Here is a 23,677-nt window from a genome sequence, read left to right as displayed (position 1 = left end):
TCCAATGTCAGACTAGTTAGCCTATCTCCCGGAAGCTTTTATTAACTATAGTAATGCTGTCCCTTCCTAACTCTAAAGCTAAGTACACTATGCATTTTCTCAAAGTAAATAATATGTTGTCTAGGAGATATCCAGAGAGAATAAAACTATAAAGAAAAGTAAAAGACTGTTAACACATTAAGTCAGGATCATGGCACCTCAGGGAACAGGTATGGGGACAGGAGGTGCAGCACACTTAGTGTTCTAAAATATCAATAATTTCTATTTTTTTAACCTGAATGATAGATAATATGTCCTCTTTTTGTTATTCTTAGATTGAAACATAATATCTTATATACTCTTCATTTTGTATAAAATATTGCACAAATTTTTTAAATAAATTACAAAACAAAGATACGGTGAATTAAAAAGAAAGTACATATTGAATACTAACCTTGAATTTCTTACTGTGTATAAGGTAAGAAATGAGTCCAACTTTTTAACATTAGAAAAAAATTCTTTTTCACCAATTGGATATAGTGACAGTTGAATCTTCATGCTGATCATGCTTCTTGATCAGCTTTATAATCACAGCCTGCCAACAGCACCACCCAGTTAAATAACAGTGATTAATGAGAAGCATGGGCTTCCCTGATGGCTCAGATGGTAAAATACTTGCCTACAATGCAGGAAACCTGGGTTCAATCCCTGGGTCAGGAAGGTCCCCTGAAGAAGGGAATGGCTACCCACTCCTATATTCTTACGTAGAGAATCCCATGGGTGGAGGAGCCTGGTGGGCTGCACTACCTGGGGAGACCACATCCAAGGCAAGGAACACCTGAAGCCACCAAAAGCTAACAAAGAGGCATGGGAGACATTCTCTCTCACAGCCCTCAGAAAGAATCAACTCTGCCAACCTTGTTTTCAAACTCCTAGACTGCAGAACTGTGAGACAGTGTCTACTGTTCCCAAAAGTGAAACTTCCATGATTTTTTGCTTCCATTATCTGTCCAAACCCTTTTTATCCACTCAGGGCACAGTTCCACAGAGTCTTCTACAATCCTCTAATCTGAATCAATTTTTCCATACCAAATACTTCTAGAAAAAGTTGTTTCCCTATTATCACCACTGCACATGATCCTGTATTATAATTACCTGCTTACATATCCAACACCTTGACAAGACAGTAAGATGACTAAGAGCAAGAGCCCATTTTTAATATTAAGAGTCAATTACTGTATCCTCCTCAACAATACCTCATATAAACTAAACTGTCACTTTAAGGACTTGTAGTTTGGTTAAAAGAATGATATAAATAAATCAGAGGGAAACGATTAACAGAACAGTACTACTATATGATTCTATTTATAAACATATTTGTTTTACATATGTATTAAAAAATCTGAAGAATATACCTCAAACTACTAATAACACTGTAAGAGAGGTGAACACATAAAAAGAATTTTCATTTTCTCAGTGTGTCTGAATTCGTTTTTTACAATAATCCTGTATAAGAAAAAGCAAAATACTTTTTTTCCTGTTTAAATATAACAATGACAAAAAAAGAGAACTGAAAAAACAAAGGAAAAATAACAATTACCAGAAAATATATATATATTAAAACTTACAGGGGTAATTTAAAAAGAAATACCATTTTGGTAATATAAAATTTGCAGGATAATATATCACAACTAACAAAATAAATTATTTAGTTTTAATCAACTTTACCAATGTATTTTTATACCAATGTATTTTTATGCAAATACAATGCAACCATTTTAAGTGTACAGTTTTATGGATTTCTATAAATGTAGAAATCCCTGTAACGATCATCACCATCAAGAAACAGAATACTTCTATCACCCTAGGAGGCTCCCTTGCACCCCTCATACCAGTCAAACTCTCACAATCACCACCATACCACCATCTACTCCCCCATCTACACATCCACCCATGTGGTTAATCACCAATTTTCTATCTCTATAAATTTTCTTTTCCTAAAATTTCATATATATGGAGTCAACAGTTTTGCTCTTTTGCATTTGAGTTCTTTAAGTTAGCATAATGTTAAGATTTATACTTGTCATTGCATGCTCAGTAGATCATTTCTTTTCATTGCTGAGACTCCCACTGTACTGACAGACCTCTCTACGCAAGACTGTAACCCTCCTATTGGGGCTTCCCAGGTGGCGCAGTGGTAAACAATCTGTCTGCCAAGCAGGAGGCACAGGCTCAGTCTCTGGGTCAGGAACAATCCCCTGGAGAAGTGCACGGTAGCCCATTCCAGTAATCTTGCCTGGAAAACCCCATGGACAGAGAAGCTTGGCAGGCTACAGTCCACGGAGTCACAAAGAGATGGACATGACTTAGTGACTAAATAGCAGCAATACTCCTATTAATGTCTTGCTGTTCCCCTCCCTCCCTCTCCATTCCATATTTACCTACACATCAAATTACCAGATCATACGGTAATTGTACATCTAGTTTTAAAAGGACTGTCAAATTATTCTGCAAAGTGGTCACACTGTGACCACTAGTAACTGGCGACCCACTCCAGTACTCTTGCCTGGAAACTCCCATGGACGGAGGAGCCTGGTAGGCTGCAGTCCATGGGGTCGTGAAGAGTCGGACACGACTGAGCAACTTCACTTTGACTTTTCACTTTCATGCATTGGAGAAGGAAATGGCAACCCACTCCAGGGTTCTTGCCTGGAGAATCCCAGGGACGGGGGAGCCTGGTGGGCTGCCGTCTATGGGGTTGCACAGAGTCGGACATGACTGACGTGACTTAGCAGTAATGTATGAAAGGTTCAATTCCAGTTCCTCTCCAAACATGCTCTGCAATTTTCACCATTCTCTAAGTATGTAGTAGTATTTCCTTGTGTTTCCAGTTTGTGTTTCCCTGATAGCTAATAATATTGGGCATTTTAAAAGTGTGCTTATTAGCCATTCATATATTTATCTGCTCAAATCTTCTTCTAATTTTAATGGATTATCTCCAACTTATTATTATATATAATCTGAATAAAAGTCCTTTTATATAGTCTGAATACAGGTTATGCATTGTAACTCCTTTCCAATCCTTGGTTTACCTTTCCCTCCTTCCCCCTCACCACACAACATGAAGGATCTTAGTTCCATACCAGGGATAGAACCTGAGCCCCCTGCAGTGGAAGCCCGAAGTCCTAACCAATGGACCACCAGGGAATTCCTGCCCTTTCATTTTATTAATGGGATATTTTTAAGGAATAGAAGCTTTTCATTTAAATGAACTTTATCATTTTTTTTCTTTTAAGATTCATGTGTTTTATTATCAATCTAAGGAATTACTGCCTGTTTCAAGGCTGAAAAAATTTCCTCATTTTTCTCCATTTACACTATTTTAACAATTAATTATAAAAACATTTAGTCATTGTGTATGATGCAAGAAAGGACTGTAGTTCATTTATTTGCATAGGGATTAGTTGTTCCACCTCATCTGTTAAAATGACTATCCTTTCTCCACTGAATTACATTAGCACCATTACTGAAAATTAATCAGTCTTATACGGGACTATGCGATGTTCCACTGATTCACAGGTCTGTCTGTATACCAACACCACATTATCTCAATTACTGGATCTTAACAGTAAGTCTTTAAATCAGGTATGTAAGCCCTCCAACTCTGTTCTTAAACCATAAATCTTCTGATCCACAGCTATGTTATATTTCTCCATTTATTCAGATGTTTAATTTCTCTCAAGGAGAGCAAGGAGAGATAAGAAAGCTTTCCTCTATGATCAATGCAAAGAAATAAAGGAAAACAGCATAAGGGGAAAGACTAGAGATCTCTTAAGAAAATGAGAGATACCAAGGGAACATTTCATGCAAAGATGAACACAATAAAGGACAGAAATGGTATGGACCTAACAGAAGCAGAAGAGATTAAGAAGAGATGGCAAGAATACAAAGAACTACACACAAAAAATCTTCATGACCCAGATAACCACCATGGTGTGATCACTCACTTAGACCCAGACATCCTGGAATAAGAAATCAAGAGGGCCTTAGGAAGCATCACCACGAACAAAGCTAGTGGAGGTGACTGAATTCCCAGCTGAGCTATATCAAATCCTAAAAGATAATGCTGTTAAAGTGCTACTGTCATATGCCAGCAGATTTGGAAAATTCAGCAGTGGCCACAGGACTGGAAAAGGTCAGTTTTCATTCCAATCTTAAAAAAAGGCAATGCCAAAGAATGTTCAAACTACTGCACAACTGCACTCATCTCACACACTAGCAAAGTAATGCTCAAAATTCTTCAAGCCAGCTTCATGAACCAAGAAATTCCACATGTTCAAGCTGGATTTAGAAAATACAAAGGAACCAGAGATCAAATTGCCAACAGCCACTGGATCATAGAAAAAGCAAGAGAGTTCCAGAAAAATACCTACTTCTGCTTTATTGACTATGCTAAAGCCTTTGACTGTGTGGATCACAACAAACTGGAAAATTCTGAAAGAGATAGAATATCAGACCACTTTACCTGCCTCCTGAGAAATCTGTATGCAGGTCAAGAAGCAGCAGTTCGAACCAGACATGGAACAACAGACTGCCTCCAGATTGGGAAAGGAGTATGTCAAGGCTGTATTATTGTCACCCTGCTTATTTAACTTATGTGCAGAGTATATCATGCGAAATGCCGGGCTAGATGAAGCACAAGCTGGAGTCAAGATTGCCAGGAGAAATATCAATAACCACAGATATGCAGATGACAACACCCTCATGGCAGAAAGCAAAGAGGAACTAAGCCTCTTCATGAAAGTGAAAGAGGAGAGTGAAAAAGCTGGCTAAAAACAAAACATTCAAAAAACTAAAATCATGGCATCTGGTCTCATCACTTCATGACAAATAGATAGGGAAACAATGGAAACAGTGACAGACTTTTTTTTTTGGGGGGGGGGGGGGGGGGGGACTCCAGAATCACTGCAGATGGTGATTGCAGCCATGAAATTAAAAAACACTTGCTCCTTGGAAGAAAAGCTATGACCAATATAGCTGCTGCTGCTGCTGTGTCACTTTAGTCGTGTCCAACTCTGTGTGACCCCATAGACGGCAGCCCACCAGGCTTCCTGTCCCTGGGATTTTCCAGGCAAGAACACTGGAGTGGGTTGCCATTTCCCTCTCCAATGCATGAAAGTGAAAAGTGAAAGTGAAGTCGCTCAGTCGTGCCCGACTCCAGCGACCCCGTGGATTGCAGCCCACCAGGCTCCTCCATCCATGGGATTCTCCAGGCAAAAGTACTGGAGTGGGGTGCCATTGCCTTCTCCGACCTAGACACCATATTAAAAAGCAGAGGCATTACTTTGCCAACAAAGCTCCGTCTAGTCAAAGCTATAGTTTTTCCAATAGTAATGTGTGGATATGAGAGTTGGACTACAAAGAAAGCTGAGCGCCAAAGAATTGATGCTTTTGACCTGTGGTGTTGGACAAGACTCGAGAGTCCCTTCGACTGTAAGGAGATCCAACCAGTCAATCCTGAAAGAAATCAGTCCTGAATATTCATTGGAAGGACTGATGCTGAAGCTGAAACTCAATACTTTGGCCACCTGATGCGAAGAACTGACTCACTGAAAGAGATCCTGATGCTGGGAAAGACTGAAGGCAGGAGGAGAAGGGGATGACAGAGGATGAGATGGTTGGATGGCATCACCGACTTGATGGACATGAGTTTGAGCAAGCTCTGGGAGTTGGTGATGGACAGGGAAGTCTGGCATGCTGCAGTCCATGGGGTCGCAAAGAGGTGAGCACAACTGAGTGACTAAATTGAACTAAATTTGTCTTAACAGTATTTTGTAGTTTTCTAAGTACAGATTTCACTAAACTTAACCCTTTGGTCTTATGCTGCTGTTAAATAGTATTACTTTTTAAATTTACTTTCTGAATTGAACTTTGCCAGAATATATAAATACAACTGATTTTTACATAGACAACTATTCTACATTTACTTATTAGTTTAACAGTTGCACAGATTTCTTAGGAGTTTCTATGTATATGATTGCATCATTTAACAATAAAGACAGTTTTTATTTCTTCTTTTCCGATCTGTAAGTCTTTTATTTTTCTTGCCCTGTACCAATTTCGCCAGTGCAGTGTTGAATAGCAGTAGTTAGAGCAGATACCCTTGCCTTGTTCTCAACCTTAAAAGGAAAACATTTTCTTTCTCCATTAAGTATGTTTACTGTGAGTTTTTCACATATGTACTTACCAGACTGAGAAAGCTGCCTTTTATTACTAGTTTACTGAATTTGTATAATAGGTATTGGCTTTTAGCAAATGGGCTTTAAGTGGCTACTGATATGATCACATGATTTTTCCATTTTCCTTTGTTAACATGGAAAATTACACTAATTGATTAAACCTATCTCCCTGGGATAAACCCCATTTGAGACATATGATCCCTTTTATATGCCCCGGGATTCATTTTAAGTATTTTATCAAGAATGTTTGATTCTATGTTCATAAAGAATATGGACGTGTAGTTTTCTTTTCCTATAAAATCTCTGTCTGGTCTTGATATCAGGGTAATACTGACCTCATAAAATTCTCTTGTCCTCTATTTTCTAAAAGAGTTGTGTAGAATGGGTATTACTTCTTCCATAAATACTTAGCAGATCAAGAAAGCCATTTAGCTCTGTAATTTTCTTTGCAGCAAAGACCTTGACTACAAATCCAAAGGTTACTTAAATATCTTATTTAAAATATACCTTTTTAAAAGACATTGATACCTTTTTAAAAGATTTCTTATTTAAAAGACAGAGGGCTATGCAGGCCTGCTTTTCCTTTTGGAATGACTTTCAAGGAATTGGCCCATTTCACCTAAGTTATCAAACTTACTGGCCTAAAGTTCTTCTTAATGTTTACTGTCTATAATAATGCATCTTTCTTTCTTTTAGTGTATTTTGCCTTTTTCTTGTGCAGTCTACTTAGAGGTTGTCCACTTTCAACTTCATTGATTTGTGTTTTTACTTTTATTACTTTGTTCCTTCTATTTTGGGTTTGATTTGATCTTCATATTCTAGCTTGTTGAGGCAAAACCTTAAGATTGATTTTCCTTTTCCAATGTAAATATATGAAGCTATAAACTTTCCTCTAAGCACTGCTTTAGCTTCATCCCTCAAACTTGATGTACTGTGCCTTCATCTTCATTCAGTTTGAACATCTACTTTCTCTTGTGATTTATTCTTTAATCCATGGGTTACACAAATATAGAAGTAGACTATTTAATATGCAAGTATTAAAAAATTTGCAATCATATTTTTTTGTTAATTTCTAACATAATCCTGCTTTGGTCACAATTTGTCTATATAATTTCAATCCTTTGAAAGTTTTTAAAATTACTGAGATGTGCAACCCAGCAGATGATCTACTTTTGCTTATTGTCCATGTGCACTTGAATATGTGTTCTAATACTGTTAGCCACAGTGCTTCATGGAAGTCCATTAGGTGAAGTTAGCTCATGCTGTTATTCAAGTTTTTGATATCCTCATTGATTTTCTAATCAATCTATCAATTACTGAGTGAGGAATGCTGCAAACTCCATTACTGTGGGTTTATCTATTCTTTCAGTTCTATCAGTTTATGTTTTATGTATTTTGAAGCTCTCATGTTGAATGCGAAAACATTTAGTTTTCAAGAAGACTTAACAAATGTTAAGTCTTCTTGAAAAGATGGTCCTTTTATCATTTATGAAATGTCTACCTTTATCCCTGGTCTTGTCTTGAAACCACTTCACCTGGTTTTATGATTAATATTTGCATGGTATCATCTATATCTATACTTTCACTTTTAAACTGTGTGGTTATACTTCACGTGAGTTCTTTGGATGAAACTAACAGATTTGGCTTTTAAAAAAAATCTAATCTGCATTTTAAACAACATCTTCATTTAAATAGGGCTATTTAGAATACTTATATTTAATATTATCAATAAAACAAGGTTTAAATCTACCATCTGCTCTGTTATTTACTTCATTTATTCCTTGATCCTTTCATTCTCAGTCTTGTTTTTAATTAAGAATTTTTTTAGTATCCATTTTAATTCTATTTAATTTATACATAGTAATGGCTTACTATCTAGATTTCTTTATTTTTTAGTGGTGCACTAGATCTTACAATGGGCTTCCCTAGTAGCTCAGCTGGTAAAGAAGTGAAGTGAAGTGAAAGTCACTCAGTCCTGTCCAACTCTTTGCAACCCCACAGACTATGGCCTGCCAGGCTCCTCTGTCCATGGAATTTTCCAGGAAAGAATACTGGAGTGGGTTGCCATTTCCTGCTCCAGGAGATCTTCCCCATCCAGGGATCGAACCCAGGTCTCCCGCATTGCAGACAGATTTTTACCACTGAACAATCAGCTGGTAAAGAATCCATCTGCAATGCAGCAGACTCTGGTTCAATTCCTGGGTTGGGAAGTTCCCCTGGAGAAGGGATAGGCTATTCACTCCAGTATTCTTGGGCTTCCCTGGTGGCTCAGATGGTAAAGAATCCATCTGCAATGTCGGAGATCTGGGTTTGATCCCTGGGTTGGGAAGATGCCCTGAAAGAGGGCACGGCAACCACTCCAGTATTCTTGCCTGGAGAACCCCATGGACAGAGGAGCCTGGGCCACAGTCTATGGGGTCACAAAGAGTCAGACACGACTGAGCGACTAAGCACAGCAAAGCACAGATCTTACAACAGGCTTCCTAACATATTACAGTTTATATCCAACAATGCTTAATGTAAAAAGTTTACAGCACTGTAGTATTTTTCCAATACTGCCTCCCATCCTTTGTTCGACTGTTGTTATACATTCACTTCTTTTGCTTCACATTGCAAACCCCATAATTCAGCTATTATATACATACATATATATATATAATTCGGTTATTTTTGTCTTAAACAATTATCTTTTTAATAAATTTAAAACAAATTTTGGAAAATATTTACCCACACATTAACTATTTCTCTAGCACTTTTCAATGCTTTATGTATAAATTTATATATATGCTTTAATTTGGTATCATTTTCCTTCTGCCTAAAGATCTTCATTTAACATTTATTATAATATGCATTTTTTGGTGATAAATGCTCTCAGCTTTTGTTGGGCTGAGAAAAATTTCACTTTGAAGCACATTTTCACTGGATATGTAACTGTAGGTTGGTTGACAAGTTTTAGTTTTGTGAAATTCAAGGAAGTCATTATCTTCTGACTTGCATGGTTCTAATAAAGATGTCTGCAGTCATATCTTTATTCTTCTGTAGGTAATGAATTTTTTCCTCTGGAAGCCTTTTCCCCCCATGCTTCTCACTACCTCTTTGATCGGGTCTTTACTCAAAATTAACTGTACAAAATGATTTGACCTTTACAGAATAAACAAATTTGAGTTTATCCAGCAGACTTCTTTTCTTCTGTGTTGGGCTTCCTTTTTGTGGGTTTCCTCTCAGTTGCTGTTTGTTGTTGTTGTTTTATCACTGCAGCCTCTTTTCCCCTCAACGCTTCTGCTTCTTAGTGCCAAGAGCCTTCTTTCCTTTCTTCCCCACCACAGTCTTCTTGCCTGGAATCCCCTTTTCATCTGATCTGGCTTCTAATGCTGCTGCTGTCCACCTGAATTTTGTGGTTCTTGGTAGGGAGAAGAATGGTGTTTTGGCACATGGTCTTTGAATATGAGTTTAGTAGCTTCAATGTAAGGAGAAGGCAATGGCAGCCCACTCCAGTACTCTTGCCTGGAAAATCCCATGGATGTAGGAGCCTGGTGGACTACAGTCCATGGGGTCGCTAAGAGTCAGACATGACTGAGCAACTTCACTTTCACATTTTACTTTCATGCATTGGAGAAGGAAACGGCAACCCACTCCAGTGTTCTTGCCTGGAGAATCTTAGGGATGAGGGAGCCTGGTGGGCTGCCGTCTATGGGGTAGCACAGAGTTGGACACAACTGAAGTGACTTAGCAGCAGCAGCTTCAATGTGATTCTCAAGTTTTTCAGTGGATTCTTCTTCAGGTCTTTGCAATGAGTCTTCCTATATGGTGCTTGGAGAGCTCTCTGGATCTCTGGGGTTTTTAAGATTCTGCAAAGGTCTATATTAAGCATCTTGTGAATGGGGAGTTTGCAGTTACTCTTTACACCAAGTGCCAAACAGCTCATCTAACTTGTGGAAAGCATTTTCAGTCCAAATGCAGAAACATCGCGCGTGCCTACCAGGAGCAAGTTTCAAATACTGACTTTACTTACACTAAGCAGAGTAATTCCAGGGATGTCTCTGAAGGCCTTGATGATTGCCCTGTCCTCATTAAAGAAGATGCAGGGTTTCCTGTGCTGGATACAGTGACGGCTTCTCATTTTGCCTTTGCCAGTTCTCATTCATTGAGAAGCACAGATCTTTTTAATATCGTTCCACGCCTTAAGTTTCTTCAGAAGGAAAACAATCTCTTTGGTCTTATTGCAGCCTTCAACTTTATCTTCAGCCACCAAAGCAAGTTCAGGAACTTCCTCAATAAGATGACACAACCAGCGCTGGTAACGCTGAGGCAGCCAGTGCAGAGCAGACAAGAGTATCATTTCTGCGTTGTGTTCAGTCTGAAGTGCCAACATTACCAGGCCTTGATTAGTGCAAACATGTGGCCTCCACAACATATATTTCCAAAAGCACCCTGGCCAGAACAGTGAGTCCCACCACCTCAAACTCTAGGAAATGGGAGTCACAGCTCTGCCAGGAGCCCAAGACTCAGAACTGGTTTGATGACCTGCTAATTCACTGACAGTATAGAGCTGTCCATTGTTTTTGTGCAAGTTGGTGTGAATAAAGTACACAATATCTGGTCAAATGGGAGCCTTGAACACAGCAGGAAAAGAGGCATTTTTCCAGATGACTCCCCCTTTTTGGAGTACTGGTATCAGTGAATGAGCACAGGCCATGGCGGGACAGAAGGCCACACTCCTCTCAACCCTGTGGCTCCCACAGGAGAAGTTCTCTAGAAGCTTTTAAGATTTTCTTTTTGAAGTTTGCTTTCAGCAGCTTTATTGTGATGTACCTCAGTCTGTTTACTCTCTGCTTTATCCTATTTAGAGTTTAAGATTCTTAGATCTGTGCTGTGCTTAGCTGCTCGGTCATGTCCATCTCTGTGAATCCATGGACTGTAGCCCACCAGGCTCCTCTGTCCACAGGAATTCTCCAGGCAAGAATACTGGAGTGGGTTGCCATGCCCTCCTCCAGGGGATCTTCCCGACCCAGGAATCAAACCCAGGTCTCCTGCATTGCAGGCAAACACTTTACTGTCTGAGCCACCAGGGAAGCCCATGAATACTGGAGTAGATAGCCTATCCTTTCCTCCATAGGATCTTCCCGACCCAGGAATCAATCCAGAGTCTCCTGCATTGCAGGCAGATTCTTTGCCAGCTGAGCTAACAGGGAAGCCCCTTCTCAGATCTATGGGTTTCTATTTTCATCAAACTTGGGAAATTGTATAGCCATTATTTCTTTACATGCTTTTTATGTTCTCTTCTCTCATTCTGGGACTCCAATTACATTATATTAGACAACTTGATATTGTCCCACAGGTAACCAAGTTTTTGTTCATCTTTTTTCTTTTTTCAGTCTTTCTGCACTTAATGATATAGTTTCTATCCTTCAAATTCACTGGTTTTTTCTTATGCAGTACCTAATCTATTTGTAATCCTATACAGTGATTTTTCTTTTCATATAGGATATATTTCATTTCTAGAAGTTTCACTTGGTTCTTTTATGTCATTTACACCTCTCCTCTGCGATTCATGTTCTCTTTACCTTTCTAGAGCATATCTGTAATAGTTGTTTTGAAAGTTTATCTGTTAATTACATATCTATCATTTCTATTTATTTTCATTGACAAATTTTTCTCCAAGTTTTAAGTTATATTATTCCTGCATCCTTGCATTTAACATGATTGGGTATTTCATGTTTACTATGACAGTTATGTTACTTGTAGATCAATTTTCAAGGCTTATTTTGAAATCTTTCAAGAGCAAGTTTGGACTCCCCTTTATTCCAGAGCTAGTTTAGCTCCACTTATGTGGGCATGACCCTTCTGGAATCTCTAATGAGTGCCCTGGGCAGTTAACAAAAACCCACTTTTCCAACTGGTTGGAATTCTAGCATCTTCCAGCCCTGAGTGAACTATGTAGATTTTTTTCAGTAGGTTCCTGAGTTTACACCTTTCTGATCATCCTTTGCTTGGCTTCATGCAGTTTCTTACTACACCAGGGAACTCATTCAGCTAAAGACTAGGGGAACCAAAGGCTGAGTTCTGAGTTCCTCCTCTGGGCAGCTTCTTCCTTTCAGATACTTTGCCCCTCAAATTAGTTGCATTCAGTTCAGTTCAGTTGCTCAGTCATGTCTGACTCTTTGCCACCCCATGGACAGCAGCATGCCAGGCTTCCCTGTCCATCACCAACTTCCAGAGCTTTGCTCAGACTCATGTCCATTGAGTTGGTGATGCCACCCAACCATCTCATCCTCTGTCATCCCCTTCTCCTCCTGCCTTCAATCTTTCCCAGCATCAGGGTCTCTTTCAATGAGTCAGTTCTTCACATCAGGTGGCCAAAGGATTGGAGTTTCAGCTTCAGCATCAGTCCTTCCAATAAATATTCAGGATTGATTTCCTTCAGGATTGACTGGTTGGATCTCCTTGCAGTTGAAGGGACTCTCGAGTCTTCTCCAACACCACAGTCCAAACCATCAATTCTTTGGCACTCAGCTTTCTTTATAGTCCAACTCTCATATCCACACATGACTATTGGAAAAACCACAGCTTTGACTAGACGGAGCTTTGCTGGCAAAGTAATGCCTCTCCTTTTTAATATGGTGTCTAGGTTGGCCACAGCTTTTCTTCTAAGGAGCAAGTGTTTTTTTAATTTCATGGCTGCAATCACCATCTGCAGTGATTCTGGAGCCCCCAAAAATAAAGTCTGTCACTATTTCCACTGTTTCCCCATCTATTAGTTGCATTATTTCTACTGTTTCCCCATCTATTCCATTGTTTTCCCATTTTTAGTTGCATTAAGATCAGATCAGATCTGATCAGTCGCTCAGTCGTGTCCGACTCTTAGCGACCCCGTGAATCGCAGCACGCCAGGCCTCCCTGTCCATCACCAACTCCCGGAGTTCGCTCAGACTCACGTCCATTGAGTCAGTGATGCCATCCAGCCATCTCATCCTCTGTTGTCCCCTTCTCCTCCTGCCCCCAATCCCTCCCAGCATCAGAGTCCTTTCCAATGAGTCAACTCTTCGCATGAGGTGGCCAAAGTACTGGAGTTTCAGCTTTAGCATCATTCCTTCCAAAGAAATCCCAGGGCTGATCTCCTTCAGAATGGACTGGTTGGATCTCCTTGCAGTCCAAGGGACTCTCAACAGTCTTCTCCAACACCACAGTTCAAAAGCATCAATTCTTCGGCACTCAGCCTTCTTCACAGTCCAACTCTCACATCTGTACATGACCACAGGAAAAACCATGGCCTTGACTAGACGAACCTTTGTTGGCAAAGAAATGTCTCTGCTTTTGAATATGCTATCTAGGCTGCATTAGCCTCTCCAAATTCCGAATTTTGGTTTCCTCAATACAGTGAGACTGTCTACATTCTGCTTGAATTTCTCCTTCCCATGTTTTTCCAGAAAGTAGGTCCAAGCAGGAAGCCAGTGCAATCATTTCTCAGGAAGAACAGTCTTGCACCGTCTGTGGTCCAACTGTCTTAATCCATTCATGTTACTATAACAAATACCAGACTAGGTGGCTGAAAAACAGCAGAAATGTATTGCTCATAGTTCTGGAGGCTAGAAATCCAAGATCAGGGTACCAGAATGACTGAGTGGGGGCCTTCCTCCAAGTCACAGACTTCTCTTTTGTCCTTACATGGCAGAAAGGGAAAGGGGTCTCTCTAGAACCTTTTTTTTCCCTAGAGCCTTTTATAAAAGTATTGACCCCATTTGTAAAGGTTCCTTCCTCATTACCTAATCACCTTCCTAAAGCCCTACTTCCTAATACCTTCCTAATGATAATCATCTTTGGAAGTTTGGATTCAACATATAAATTTTGAGAGGTTCACAAACATTCAAGACCATAGCACAAATAAACACTGTGGGCTCACGTGTTTTGTTCATTTTCCTAGTTGTTTATGGTTGGAGTACAAATCTTGTTTCAGTTGTTTCATCACAACCTGAAGTGGAAGAAGTCCCAATCTTCTTTGTCTGGAAGCAGATGCTCTCTAAAACTTGCATTCATTTTGTTTTTTAAATTTACCTAAATCCTTTTTTATTTTTTCTGCATTAATTCCCCATTTCTATGAGACCTACCTGATATGTATTTCCTTCTCAAAAACTGCTCTGGCTACTCCTCTATGTTTATTCTTCCATACAATCTTTAGGCCCATATGATCAATTTCCCCCAACTGGCCCTAACATCTTATAGACATGGAATTAAATATATAGATTAATTGGAGGACTGACATCCTCCACAATACTGACCATTCCCATTTCTCTTACCCAAATACAAAATATATCTCTTTGTTTATTAAAGTCTACTTAAGTATCATTAGTTTCCTTCAAACAAGTCCTATATATCTTTTACTTTTATTCCTCAACAGTTTATTCATTTTTGTTAATTTTCTGAAATACAGTTTATTTCCATGATTTTTTTCTAACTAATTACAGTCCTTAAAAGAAAGCAAGATATTTTTATGTTAATTTTGCACTCACCAAACTATTAGGTACTCTTTATTAGTTCTAATGGGTATTCATGGATTTTCCCCTTGGTTTTCCCAGGTGGTGAGTTATATTATCTACAAACAGCAATTTGGTCTTTTTAATACTTATATATTTTTTTCATTATTTTGTCTGATTACAGGAAAATATTAAATAATAGTAGTGCCCATACTGACTTTCTCTCCAATTTCAGAGAAAATACTCCAGTATTTCCCCATTAAATAGGATTCTAGCTCTTGATTTATATATTTTTTAAAATAATGTTAAGGAAATATACACTTATATTATTTAGAGTTTTTATCAGGAAGGATATTGAACTTTATAAAATCCTATTTCATCAAGTATTTTATCCTACCATTATATCATATGTCATATTAGTAGGAGTATATATTACTTGTTTTCTTAAAATTGGATATCCTTATGTATCTAAATCCTATTTGGTAACTGGATTTTTAAATATATGACTATTTTATAAATGTATTACTATTTTATTTATGATTTTTGTATCCACACTCATTAATAAGATTACAGTCTACTTTTTTTGCTATCTTTGTCAGAAACAGAATTATCCTAATTTTATAAAATATTCATAGAAAACATAATCAAGAATAAAACTATAAGAAATAAAGCCTAAACATCACTAATAACTCTCCAAAATGCCCACCACTTTTTTAATAATTAAAAAAAATTTGTTGGGGTACAATTGATTTAAAATGTGTTGCCCATCATATTTTAAACATTTATTTTTTCTTCAGATTCTGAAGCTAAGGTAATAAGGTCATTTTTTCCCCACCCCAGCCTATATTTTAAAGTATAAGTAGTATAGATATATATTATAAATACATTATAAAGACAAAATTCTATCTTTCTAATACCACTATCCCCAAAACTCACTTTAAAAACTTGGGAGATATTACAGAAACTAGTGGCTTTTCTTTCTTCCAGGAATTTTCTTCCCCAGGTGTTTCTACAGCTCAATCCCTTATGCTATTTAGGTCTACACTAAAATGCCACCTGCTCAGAGAAGCCTTCCTTGTCCATTCTAATCAAAATACTCTACCAATTCCCTATCTCTAGCCCTGATTTATTCTTCATAGCCATTCTGAAATACTTTATCCCTAGTGCCTAAAAAAGTAACTGACATTCAGTAAGAGGTCAATTAATGTTTGTTGAAGGAATAAATGAAATGAAAGTAAGTAGGTATCCACATGACATAATGTAAAGAAAAAGTTCCTGAGAATAGTTTCCTCCTTTCTGGTGCCACTCTTCCTAAAATGCCTATGACCACCTTTGAAGACTACTGCATAAATCATTAGTCAATAATGTCTTGACTAAATTATTTTCATTTGTCAGATTCTTTCTTTGGTTACAAACAGTTTGTCAAGCCATGAACACATGGGGTTCCATGTAAATGAAGGGAGGTATAGAGAGTCTTCCAGAAACAAAGTGTTCTGTTCATTTTTCCCATAATGGTGGTACCCAGTCACCACAAGGTAAATATATTCCACCAACTGTTCTTAGCAGCTTCCCCCACAGAATTAATATCAACAGAGTAAAACCATGGGGCAAAAGGAAAGTACTTGAAGAAGCAAGTCCTGGATGATACTGGAGGGGATAGAAATCCCAAGTCCCTCATTTCTTGGGTGAATCATACTTGGAAGTGATCATACAGAAAGTGAAACTTCAAGAAGGAAGCAGAACTTGATTATGAGAATAAAACATGTTCTTTACCTTTGTTTCTCTCAGTACATTTTGAAACAGTTTTAGATTCAAATACTACAGGGATATTTCAGTTACCAAGTCCACTGAAAACAAACCCACTGAATTTGTCCATCGCTATCTCAGAGGACTGAACAGACCTCTGAACAGACACCAAGCAAGCAAGAAAAAGAATCCAGACCCAGAACACACAGCCTGACATCCTAATTTGTACCTCAGTCATAATACTAAGTACCAGTAACAGCAGTATCTTTCACAGAATGTAGAAAAACAGACTTTTTTCCTCCATTTTCCCATCTTATCTCTGTCCAAGTATTTGACCATTGTTGTGACAGTATTATTATATTTTAATTTAGATAATTCCCAATAGTCAGTCTTTACCGAATGGTGAGAATAAAAGCCAGGCCCTGAAAGTCCATGTATTTCAGGTACTGCTGCTTTCTATTTCTATCTCTTATTCTTTAATGTTATCAATAACAACGACAACAAAAAAAAAAACCAAATACACTAACATTGCAAAATTCTTCAAGTATAAAATTTCAAAACCGAGTTTCTCTTCTGATTTACAAATTATCTAAATTAAATTCTTAAGTATAAATAATACGTACTTAAAATACAATGGATTCCCATGAATTAGAATAATCAAAAGACAAAGGTAACAACAAGAAGAGATACAAAATTCTAAAGTATGAATATAATTTAGGTATTTAGATACAGTATTTACCTATATACTCTAAAATCCAAAACAATGGATTTTATCAGAGATTTAAATCTATTTCTCAACTAATACTATTGTTTTCTTTCTTTTTTCCCTCCTAGTTCATTCCAATATATAGAAGTTCCAACAACTCAGGCAACTCAGGCCCAGCACTACCTCCCTCAATGCTCTAGAACCTAATTATACGAGGACACATGACAGAGATACACAGTCTCATGCACTATACATTTCTACTCTCAAATACCTGTTTTTCCCATTAAATTCATTAGTTCATGCATTGATTTTATGAACAAAAAAGAAATGTAATACATTGGATGGCTAACCTCTTGATTTTCTACTCCATTGCTGGGAAGCTCCAAAATAGAACCTCCACTGTCAACCACTGCTGATGTCATTGTTTACTCCCTGAGGAAGCTTCAAACGCTACCAATCAATGTAATTAAAGGTTCATGGATGATTGTCAGTGTCATAGGTTTGCATTATCATGTTTTAAAAGTCAATAGAGATGGAGTAGAGTTGATATCCAGAAATCCAGTCTTCTTAAGATGATTAACCAGAGAGCCTAAGAAGAAGAATTTGAAAAACTATTAAAAAAAATACAAGAATATAAAGCAGCACAAACTATTTTGCAATAAAATTTTTTAACATTTTTATAAACTGAGAAAAAAAGAGCTAGGCTTATACAGCTGTGTCAAAAGAGGGCAGTTATGAGCATTCCTCTTAGAGCAGTCAAGTTGACAATCTGCAGTTCTTACCAAGCTATTGCACATTGGTGATCTTATGATGTTTATATTCTAAGAAATAAAATGTTACAACTTTCTCCCCTTATGAAGATGTACTATTATTCCTGAAATATTTTGGTAAGAATTTCTGAAATTAAAAAAAAAATTTATGCACTAAAAACATAAAATGTGCTGGACCAAGACAACTTCTAAAATTATTCACCTATTTAACAAATTAAAAGATGTATTGGTTTGTAAATATTTCAGTCTTCCTTGGCTCATTTGGTTTGTTTATGTATATGAATTTATGTTTGTGTTGTTTATATATGTATATAAATAACTAATTAGAATTATCTTTTGCTTACAGTAGCAGGCTCATTTTGTGTTCACATTTTGTATACTCTACAAGATCTGTAAAACAGATTAATTTGAGTTACTTATACTTTCAAATACAATAGTTTGAAAATAAAGGAGTGAAATGACTTGGAATGCCTTTAATATTACTTTCTCATTCTTTCTTCAATAACTTTTTTGTTATTGATTCAAAATGCAATATAGCAAATGGTTTCAAGTAAATATAATTCAAGTTTTTTTTCCCTAGTGGAGATGAACGGCAATATGTACATCATCTTGATTTATGTATTAGATTATTTCTTAAAAAGTTATGTTTTACTTTTGTGTACATTAAATATTTCACAAAGAAATCACAGGGCTTTTTAATAGAATTTTTCACACAAAAATTTAAGAGTACAGAAAAACTAAGCATATTTAAAGAGAAAATAATCATTTCTAATTAATCATTCCATTAATAACATGTTCTATATTAAATATGAAAATAAAATAATAAAGAATTTCCATAAACTTCTATAACAAATAGAAAATTCCTGAAAAAAGGCAAAATTTCACCTCACTACCTAAGACCTATTCAGTATTATTAGTCTTCTTCTTGATCTTATCAACAGAAAATGGGATAGGAAATATTTGTATCTTAAGAATAAAAACTAAGAAAAATCCTCAATCCCATCACACTGAATCTCACTATTATCACATAAGGTAACAATTATTTTCAATTTCTGTTTTCTAATCATACAGATAATAAAAGCAGAAATAAATTTTACTTACAATTTTAATGTTAAGTAGTCTAAGCATCCTTCACTAGTTTCACAATTTGGCAAGAGTTAGAATATAAAACAGCAGTTCCCTGGAACTACTAGTGGGGGGAAAAAAACAGTATTAATATAACTCTATTAAAAATATTTTACTCAAAATAGATGTGATTCAGACAATATGTACTTATACTACAACAAATCATCTCCAAGCCTGATGGCACACATTTTATAATGAACATAATAAATTACTTCTAAGCTACTGAAGAATCAAAAGTTTTTTATCAGACTTAAAGTTTTAAGTCATCACTAAATGACAATTATTGAATAACAACAGATTCCCACATACATAGCCTATACCCCACATTATGGGCTATATTTCAATCAGCCAATAGGATTTTAACCCATGGCTGCAAGTATAACTCCAGAACTCCAGGAGTATTAAATCAAGTTTAAAAAGACTAATTTCAATTAAAAAAACAATTAATTTAAACTTAAACAAATTTTTAAATTAAAAAAAAAGACTAACTCAGAAAACTACTACTGAACAACATTAATATATTATTGCCTGTTAAACTTTCCTGCCATTCACTTTTTTGCTCACTCTTCAAAAGTTAGCATTCACACAAAATTCAAACACTCCAAGCCTCCTCAAATAGCCCTTCTGCTTTCTAAAGCTGATCTACTGACCGATGCACTGGATCTTAGGCCTTGTTCCATCAATTATTCCTTCTTTTTCCTTATTTTTCTCTTTCTTAACACTGGGTTCTTTTCCTCAACATCCAAATATTTATAAGACTCTTTTTTTTTTTTTTTTAAATTTCTTGGCCATGCTACACAACATGTGGGATCCTAGTTCCCTGACCAGGAATCTAACCCACGCCCCTGTAGTAAAAGCATGGAGTCTTAACGACTGGACCGCCAGGAAATTCAAGACCCTTTCATTGTAAACATGACTCCTCCACGACGCTGCATAGCCCTCTAGTTCCTTCCTTTCTCAGATACAGTTCTACTTAAAAAAAAAAAAAAAATCATTTAAACTGTGCCTCCACTTTCTGATTTCTCAGGTGTTCCTTCTACAGAAGTTTAGTATCCATCACCACCAAGTGAAATTTTATTAAATTCTGGTTATCAAATCTAAAGGATACATTTCTGTCTTCATAGGATTTAATGTCTCTGAAACATGTGACACTGTTGTTCATTCCCTCCTTGAAACTATCTTGAATTTATCTTCTCCCTCTCCAGATACTCTTTTTCAATTTCCTGTTGCAGGCCCACCCCTAGTCTTCAAGGAGCTTTAAGAGTACAAATGTAAGCCCATATACCATATGCCTAAATATTTTAAAGCTATAAACCAAACTAATAAGCTAGTAAATTTTATTCTATCCCACTATCTTGACATATATACTTTTATAAAAACTTAAAAGGCTGAGTTCTGATTTGGCATTCTCAGACTCAACATCAACTGGGGGGGGGAGGGGATGGGGAATGGGAAGACCATACTCCCCACCACCATGCAGCCTGCCTTTTCCTCATCCCATCTCTGGTTCCACTCCATACTACAAGGAGCCTCATATATATACATGTGGACATACCAGCAACATGTCTAACCTCTGCCTACATGCCTGCAAACAGCTGCCACTTGGCCATCCCTTAGGCCAGGGATACATACATGTGGTACAGTCTAAGAGGAGAGAATCAGGGAAGAGACCTGTGAAGGACCCACGTGGACAGGGAATTTGAGGATACAAATACTCTTAGCTTGATCTAGATACGGGTTCCAGATGGACTAGTCCCTCAAAATCTTCATCCTATCAGGAGCGGTATAGCTGGAAAAAGGCCAGATGAGGACCTCTAAAGCACAAGGCCCAGACTAGGATTCCCGCCTGGATAACTCTAAGGAGACAGTAACTCTCTAGTCAGTCCTGGCAGGTATTTCCAGGACGCCATCCCTCCCTAGTCCTCTTCAGATCTTCACACTCTCTCTTAACTATCCTAGACACTGCCCTGGCTTCACTCAAATCTCTCTTCCAGTCTAAATCATTTTATGGGTGCCAGTTTGTCTACTAGATATTTTCTTGCCTATACTTCCCTGCAAACTTAAACAGCAAGCATCTATTCCAGGATATCCCAAGGACTACATTAATTAATTCAACCAATCAATAAATATTAATTGAGCGCCTTTTATGTACTAGCAGTTTTCAGTTAGAGTTACAGTGGTGAATAAAGCAAAAGTCCTGGGCTTCCCTCGTAGCTGAGTGGTAAAGAATTCACCTGTCAATGCAGGAGACAAGGGTTCAATTCCTGATCCAGGAAGATCCCACAAGCCACAGAGCTAAGTCTGCGCACCGCAACTACTGAAGCTGTGCCCTAGAGCCCTGGGAGCCGCAACTACTGAGTTCACATGCTGCAACTACTGCAGCCCCCTAGAGCCTGCGCTTTGCAACAAGGGAGCCACCACAATGAGAGACCCACACACAACCAAGGGAGTAGCCCCCACTCGCTGCAACCAGAGAAAAGCCTGTGCAGCAACGAAGACCCAACACAATAAAAAATAAACATATTTTTCTTAAAGCACAAGTCCTTATTCGTATGCATCTTAAATTCCAGTGTGGAGAGAAGAAAATAAGCAAAATATGTATTACACATGTGCAGATGGTGATAAAGGCTAAGGAGACAAATGAGCCAAAGGGAGAGAATATTCAGCAAGGAAGAGGGTTGCAATTTCAAATTGGGTGATCAAGGAAGAATTCACTGAAAAAGTGACACATGAGTGAAAACTCAGGAAGTAGGAATGAGCTGTGCTAATGACTGGCAGAAGTCAGGGCAGCTCCCCAGTGAAAGGAAAGGGAAAATTCAAGATCTTAAAAAGGGAATAAGCCTGAGTAGTTCAAATATCAACAACAGAGCTGGAGTGAAGTGAGTAAAAGGAAGACAGAAGATGATGACAGAGAGGAAAGAGAAAGGGATGGTGGGAAAAGGGAAACCCTCTCTGAGGACTCTGACTTTTATCCAAGGAGAAGGAGGATTTTATGCAGAGAGACGCGCTGATTATTAAAAGGATCACTCACCAGATACTGGACTGAGAGCAGGCAGGAGAACAAGGCGGAAGCAGACATCAGTGCAGAAGCCACTATCACAATCAGGTGGGAAGCGACAGTGGTGAGGGCTGAGTGGTAGTGAGTCAACAGCGAGCTTTCAGAAATTTTTGTAGATAAAAGAAGCAAAATTGGATAGCAAACTGGATATGGGGTGTGAATGAAAGAGAAGAGTCAAGAATGACTCCAGAGAAATCAATCAGAGCACTTGGATTAGCCATTAAGTGCGATGAATAAAAATGTGAGAGAAACCCAATATGTCCCAAACTAAATTTTTTCTCTGCTACCTCCCCCACAGTATGACCTCTCCTACTGTGCTTAGCTCTGAAAACCACACCATCACCTACACAAGTTGCCTAATAAACAGATGCTAAAGGCATCTGTGGCTTCTTTTTCCATCATTATCATCTTCTTTCACTCTTGACTCTTCTCTATAATCTCATATGATCCGCCCTAGCTGAGGTTCTTATCATCTTTTTGAAGTTGTAAGAGCCTCAGAATTTGCCTCTTGGCCTCTAATCTCCCCTCCTTTCCAGTCCATCTAACCACACCAGCAGGGTAAACCAAGACTGAATAATGTCAAGCCCCTCTCAAAATTCTTAAACAGTTCATCATCACCTACACGATGAAATTTCAATCTTTGCAAGCATACTGATTTAGTAAGAACAAGTAAGGGGTCTAGGTCTCTTTTTCAGAAGTTATGAAATGTTCATTCTGATACACTCCGGGTATGGAAGTCACAAATCTAATCCATGCTCCCTTGTCCAGCCTCCTCTTCCCTTTTTACTCCCTCCATTGTGGTTGTTTAATACCACAGTTGTTTACAGCTCTCTATTTCTTCTCTCTTGACATCCTTCCTCTGTTTGCCCATTTGGCCAATTCCTAGCTGTCTTAACAGGTCTCAGCTTTAAAGTACCTGCATCACCAAAGGGATCAATATTCTCTGTAATTCTCTCCCCCCAATCCACATTATATACCTTCCTCACAAAAACATCAGGAAAATAACAGTTTCCAGCGGATCATCCACTTACCACCTCCGATGAACCATATCAAGCCCAACACTTAACGCCCTTCTTCAGAGCTCCTTAAAATCTTGCTTCTCTACCATCTTAATATTATCTTCTTACTACTTTCTCAAAGCACCAAGTTTAAACACCTGTGTATCCAGGTTTTAAAAATCTGTGATTTATACCAACTAAACCAGGGGTTTCATACAGCAGATACACTGTAAAGATGTGGTGAATACAAGGATAAACAAACATGTCCCAATAAGACAAATATCTTCACTGTTCACTACACAGACCAAGCTCATTCCCGTCCCTATCCTTTTGCTGGTTCCCTTCTCTCACCAGGAATGCCCTCTTCTTTGGTTATTCAAATTCTACCTGTCCCCCAAGGACAACGTTTCCCCTATAATAACATCACCTCTTTCTTCTCTCTACCATACTAGTTCTTTCAGTAACATTTATTAAGCACTTAACTATATACCAAATACAGCACTATGCCAGGAACACAAAAATAGAAAGCTAGGACTCACCCTTCAAACAGCTTAGAATATGGTAAGGAGAAACACTTGAAGCAAT

General features: G+C 37.8%; 1 protein-coding gene and 1 pseudogene across 6 annotated transcripts in view; both read right to left on the bottom strand.

The window, feature by feature from the left end:
- The window catches only part of ELF2 (E74 like ETS transcription factor 2), a 78,325-nt gene extending 60,697 nt beyond the window's left edge, over nucleotides 1-17,628 (bottom strand). For 5 of the 6 annotated variants that reach the window (XR_008703312.1, XM_055549835.1, XM_055549837.1 and 2 more), the window contains exon 1: nucleotides 17,492-17,628. Coding sequence is in view for 4 of the 6 variants with exons in the window: in XM_055549835.1 (XP_055405810.1) it covers nucleotides 17,492-17,563 (72 nt within the window). In the remaining 2 variants the exon portion in view is untranslated. Of the gene's footprint in view, nucleotides 1-433; nucleotides 589-17,491 lie in introns of those variants that run through there. The other variant, XM_055549841.1, reaches the window with a different exon arrangement.
- On the bottom strand, nucleotides 5,022-17,497 carry LOC129629694 (60S ribosomal protein L4-like; annotated as a pseudogene).
- Nucleotides 17,629-23,677: the final 6,049 nt, after the last annotated feature.

This window comes from Bubalus kerabau, chromosome 16, assembly GCF_029407905.1.
Source record: "Bubalus kerabau isolate K-KA32 ecotype Philippines breed swamp buffalo chromosome 16, PCC_UOA_SB_1v2, whole genome shotgun sequence".
Classification (NCBI taxonomy): Eukaryota; Metazoa; Chordata; class Mammalia; order Artiodactyla; family Bovidae; genus Bubalus; species Bubalus kerabau.
This window is presented reverse-complemented; position numbering and strand designations above follow the sequence as displayed.